At 37.3% G+C, this 6,000-nt stretch overlaps 1 protein-coding gene across 1 annotated transcript; it reads left to right on the forward strand.

The window, feature by feature from the left end:
* The first annotated feature begins 1,122 nt into the window (after positions 1-1,122).
* On the forward strand, positions 1,123-2,109 carry LOC113142546 (olfactory receptor 1-like). The gene has a single exon (XM_026327584.1). The coding sequence runs from the start codon at positions 1,123-1,125 to the stop codon at positions 2,107-2,109; it is 987 nt and encodes a 328-aa protein (XP_026183369.1).
* The last annotated feature ends 3,891 nt before the right edge of the window (positions 2,110-6,000 follow it).

Here is a 6,000-nt window from a genome sequence, read left to right on the forward strand (position 1 = left end):
TGATCAGAAACTTCTAAATAACTAATTTCTTATAAACAAATTTGAAACCTTCTAATTTCGCCACTGACCACAGTTGCTGCTGTTGTTCTCCTCTATATTGATTATTACTACTCTATAAGGTGCATACACTGAATGATGACACCAGGTGAGATGTTAAAGTTAACACATTCTGATCTGATGGTTCTGACAGGATGAATCCAGGACCACAGAAATGAACGAGATCTGATTTTTTTTTTTTTTTTTTTTAAAAAAAAAAAAGCAACCTCACTTGGTTTGTTTACACATCTGTGAAAAGATTGGATCTAAGTAAAAACACTGGGTTTGTGCTACTCAGTATGTGATGTGAACTTAGCCTGAAACAGTCAACTGCAGTACAAAAATAATATTCACATTTTACGTTTTTCATATTGCTACTACATTGATTCCTCAATTACCTAAAATGGAACCAGTTTGACTCTCATTTTGTTTGTTTCTTTGTACTATCAGAAGTAATATTTAATCTGTTTTGCTCGTTATAGAGGTAGATTTTAGTTTTGTTAAGTTCTGTCTGCTTTGATAAAAGCTCCCAGCTATTCTTGAATTTAGATAGATTAGGTTGTGCTGCTCACATCATTGTGGTCTCACATTTCATATTTGTAGCACTGGCATTAATCATTCTAGGCAAACAGCTTATCATTTAACTCTTACAGCCACTGGCTCTAACTAATTGTCTTATATTTTTTTGTGTTTATTTCTCTCCTCAGAATACACATAGTCTTATGCAAATGTAACCAACCTTCATCAATAAAGCTTTTCCTAAATAAAGAATTATTCAGTATCCCAGTGCCAATGGTGGTGACTGCATCAACATGGTGACGTAAACATTAAGGGTGTTGCATGTTGAAGTCTATCAGTATCTAATTCATGATCATGTGACACAGCTACTTACACTGTTATTGTTCCATAATGAAATGAAAGATATAAATGTCAGGTCTCTCACAGTACAACTCACTTCAGAAAACTGCGTACTAGATACTTTTTGAGGTGCTTTTGGTCCCTATTAGTCAGCTGTGTCATCTTTTATTATTTCATTGTATTTATTATATATTATATTATTTTCTCAGTTTTCATATAGTGAAAGAGATGATGGGTCCAGAGGAGAAAGCTGCTACTATATCTAATGTCACATTTGTTCGCCCTGCAAAATTCTACATCAGTGGGTTTTTGAATGTTCCTTATGTTCAGTACTTCTATATTTTCCTATGTTTTGTCTATATCATGACTGTTGTTGGGAATGTTCTCCTTCTCTCAGTGATTTTCCTGGTCAAGACTCTTCATACTCCTAAATACATGATTGTGTTCAACCTGGCTTTGACAGATTTGTGTGGGAGCACTGCTCTCATCCCAAAAGTCTTAGACACATTTTTGTTTGACAACAGATACATTGTCTATGAGGCTTGTTTAAGTTATATGTTCTTTGTTTTAGTCTTTGGAAGTGTGCAGTCATGGACTCTTGTCATTATGGCATATGACAGATTTATAGCAATTTGCTTCCCTTTAAGGTACCATAGTATTGTGACTAAACCAGCTATTGCTACAATGCTGCTGTTTGTGTGGGTTGTTTTATTGAGTATAATATCATGCATGGTTGGGCTACTTGATCGTCTCTCCTTCTGTGGATCTTTGGTGATACAAAGCTTTTACTGTGATCATGGACCAACATTTCGTCTGGCCTGTAATGACACATCTTTAAATAAGATCATGATATATGTTGCCTTAACAATAATTAATTGTCTTCCTCTTATATTGATAGTATTGACATATATTTGTATTGCCAGGGCACTGAGCAGGATTGCATCACAAAAAGAAAGAGTCAAAGCATTGAAAACTTGTACTTCTCACCTGATTCTTGTGGCTATTTTTTTCTTACCATTTCTGGGCACCAACATAGCTGCAATGACCTCCTCCCTCCATCCTAATGCCAGGATCATAAACTCTACTTTAACACACACCATACCAGCCTTCGTAAATCCTATTATATACTCTTTAAAGACAGAAGAAGTGCTGGACTCTTTCAAGAAACTTTGTAAAAACAAAAGGCTGGGCAAAATAACCTTAAAAAAAAGGTGACCTCTTTGTTACTGCAGCATTGATATATCAAACTGTGGTAAAGTAGTATAATTGTGTCTGTATACATTTTCCTTTTAATTTCTTATTAGCAAGTACTACAGTTTTACATTAAAATTTTTGTTTTTTATTATTTTGAAATTATATGGCAGTGGCCATATAATGATGTGTTTTGCAAAATAAAATCAAGGATATGACTATATTCTGTATAATGCTTGATATATACAATATTCAGGTACAAGATAAATTGTTTCCTCCTGCTTTATAATATTACACCATGGAATGTAAATATAAAATAAATAAAAAATTACAAGATATTAAATATAACGCGTACAGAATTTTGTCTATACACCGTATTTGAACCCCTTAGAATGAAGTTTTTTTTTTTTTTTCATTAATTGACTATTGATTAGGCTGGTTTTATGGCAGCCCTGAGAGCTCAGGTCAAGGCAAGTTTATTTGTATAGCAAATGTCATACACAGAGTAATTCATAGTGCTTTGCAGAAATGAGACAAGGTAAAAGTATGTAGGCAAAAAAATAAAAAAAACAGCAAATAGTATATAAAATTAACTTGAAATAAAATTAAATGAGAATGAGTGCAGATAAAAGTTTTTAGCTTAGAGTTAAACATTTTCCGAAATGAAGCTTGTCTAACATCATCAGGAAGACTATTCCAGATTTTAGCTGCATAAAACTGAAATGCTGCTTCACCCTGTTTAGTCTGGACTCTGGGCACGAGCCGAACGTTTGTCCCTGATGTTTTCAGAGTTCGAGATGGTTCATGTGGCACCAACATGTTAGAGATGTTACTGTGGTGCTAAGCAATGAAGAGACTTGTACACAAGTAGTGTTGTTTTAAAGTCTATTCTCTGAGCAATATATTGTTGCGTATCAACTGGTGTAAAGGAAACATGTAAAGATTGAACAAAAGGAGTCCCAAGATGGACCCCCGTGGGACGCCGCATGTCAAGGCCATTTGGTCTGAGAAACACCAATTTCAATAAAGTACTTCCTGTCTACAGGATAGGACAGTACCAGGGCAGTACCAGAGATGCCTGTGCAGTCCTCTAACCTTTGTAACAGGATCACATGGTCCACTGTGTCAAAAGCAGCACTCTGATCCAACATTGCTATGACAGAGACTCTGCCAGCGTCGGTGTGCAGACGAACATGACGGCAGTCTCAGTGCTGTGATGGCGCCTAAAACCTGACTGAAAATCATCAAAGCAGTTATTCAGCAGGAGAAAATCAGTGAGTTGTTGATATACAACTTTTTCAAGGACTTTACCTAAAAACATCAGGTTTGATATGGGCTTATAGTTGCTCATTACTGTGGCATCACGGCTGCTCTTCTTCAGGAGAGGCTTGATGACAGCAATTTTCAAGGCCCTTTGAGATGTCCCAGACTGTAATGAGTTATTAACTAAAGGAGTGAGTTGTGGTAACAAACTGCTTAGACTGATTTCAGAAATCTAATGGGTAAAACATTGAGGCAGCAGATGGGAGATGATCTTTTCAACTGTTTTGTCATTGACAGGTGTAAAATGTGTCAGTTCTAAGTGTCTCCTTGATGGCTGTAGAGTTATCTGTCTTGTGCAGTTTATTACATGTTTTGCATGTTTATTGCACCTTAACCTTGTCATTAAAAAATAATGCAAACTCACTGCATTTAGATGTTGAAATTAGTTCTGATGGCAATGGAGATGCAGGGTTTGCTATCTATCTATTCAGTGTAGCAAACAGGACACGTAAGTTGTTACTGCTTTTGTTGATTTCAGAAAAATACATTTCTCTTTTTCTATGCATATAAATGTCATAATGAACTTTACCAGGCAAAAACGTTTTACCAGACAAAACATTGTCTTCTTTGATTGTAGCATAATACACATCATAATACACATCAGTAGTAACAGCCACTGCAACAACCCTACCTCTACATACATACTGGCCTCTGGCCACAATAGAGAAACTACAATAGGCACAAAAGAGGAGGCATCGTGCTGTGTCTGACAGAAACAAGTCATCAGGAAAAGATAAGGAGAGGAGCTTGGTCTACTTAAGAGAACACTGGACTTAAACACAGAGGGGTAGGTCTCTAAATGAACTGCTGTGTTGAAAACAGTCAAAGATTAACTAGATGTCTTCAGATGAAGTTTTTTAACTCAGCTCTTGGGCAAAATTTCACTTTTCTACGTCCTGCATATTTCATAATAAGTGGTTTTATTGGCACAACTAGTTGTTTTACTTGGGCTTCCTTTGGCATTATTTATTTTAAATGTAGTAAAAATAGTAATGTTGACAGAAGAGAAAACTGCTTCCATATCTAATCTCACATTTATTCATCCTGTAAGAAATTAATTTCAGTGGATTTTCAAACATCCCTCATGTTACATATTTTTATATGTTTCTGTGTTTTGTCTATGTCATGACTGTTGTTGGTAATGTTCTCCTCCTGTCAGTGATTTACCTGGTCAAGACTCTTCATACTCCTAATTACATGAGTGTGTTCAACCTGGCTGCGATGGACTGGTGACCTGTCCAGGGTATTACCCCTGCCTTCCACCAGAGAGAGAGCTGGGATAGGCCCCAGCAGATCCCCATGACCCATGAACTTTGAAGGTGGCCGGCCAGCTGAGTTCATTGCTTTTCAATCCTACAGAAGTTGTTCATGCACACAGGCTAGGCTAGGATGGCAGCTGGCTAGTCGACCTCGTGTTTTCATAGACAGGATAAATCGCTACCGTGTTAAGAAACTTATTATGTGGCTAACACAGCAACAATCTCCCCTGACTCATCAGGGGCAGTGGATTCATATCTTTCCAGATCTGCCTGCCGAGATAATGAAATAGCGTCAATTCTTTAAGGATATGGGGGGGGGAACTAATGGATTTCATACAGGGTTTGTTTAGCCTGCTTATCTAAGGGTGACCCAAGGTACCGGGTCTAGCCTCTATGCCCCAGAGGATGCTAAACGCTTAGGTAAGGCAAGGCAAGTTTATTTATATAGCACAATTCATACACAGAATAATTCAAAGTGCTTTACAGAAATAAAAGACAAGTTAAAAATACAAAAGCAAAAATCCAAATGAGAAACAGCAAATAGTGATGAGCCATGTTTGTAGGCATGCCACCACTTTGTCACCATATTTGCCCCTCATGATATCGACTATCGGACCACGCTGACCCATATTTGTGGGTCCCCTACTTTCAGTTTGTCCCATCCCCGATGGACTAAAAGTACCTCAACACAGACTATCTGCGGAGACGATCCTGAGTCCCGGACTCTTACGTCTAGGATCGAGTAGACTACAGCCGGAGATTTGGAACCCCTTATTTAAGTCTTCCAAGCTTATAATTTAATTTAATAATAACGCCACACGAGGATGTCTCGAGAGAGGATTAGGACCAGTTACTATCCAGATTGAATCCTGGCAAATACTACTTTTTAAGTGTTGTGGCAGTGCCATTGCTGATAATTATAAACACTTACTCAGGTAACAATATTCTTTTGCACACCCCTAATTTATAGAAAGAGGATGGCAAACAGGCTGATGCATGACAACAGACATACAGTATAACGTGGACCACATTCATGTTTTTACCTAATTATTTTTGTTAGTAACCACTCATTACTTCCCCATGCATATGAAAAACAGGTGTTCTATTAGATTTTATGTATATTTGGAGGGGACGCTAGTTAGTGGTTGACAGCGTATTCAGACTTTAGTATATGATTAGCTAAGTGTTGGAATTATCCCCTTAGTAGTATGTCTGGTTTGTTTTCTACTCCTTAGTGTCAGGGGATAATACTGTGTAGAGGGGTGACCATGGTAAGTTGGAATGTTCGGGGTTTAGGACACTCCATTAAACAGGCTAAGGTATTTACTCATCT

This window comes from Mastacembelus armatus, chromosome 14 (assembly GCF_900324485.2).
Source record: "Mastacembelus armatus chromosome 14, fMasArm1.2, whole genome shotgun sequence".
NCBI classification, from domain to species: domain Eukaryota; kingdom Metazoa; phylum Chordata; class Actinopteri; order Synbranchiformes; family Mastacembelidae; genus Mastacembelus; species Mastacembelus armatus.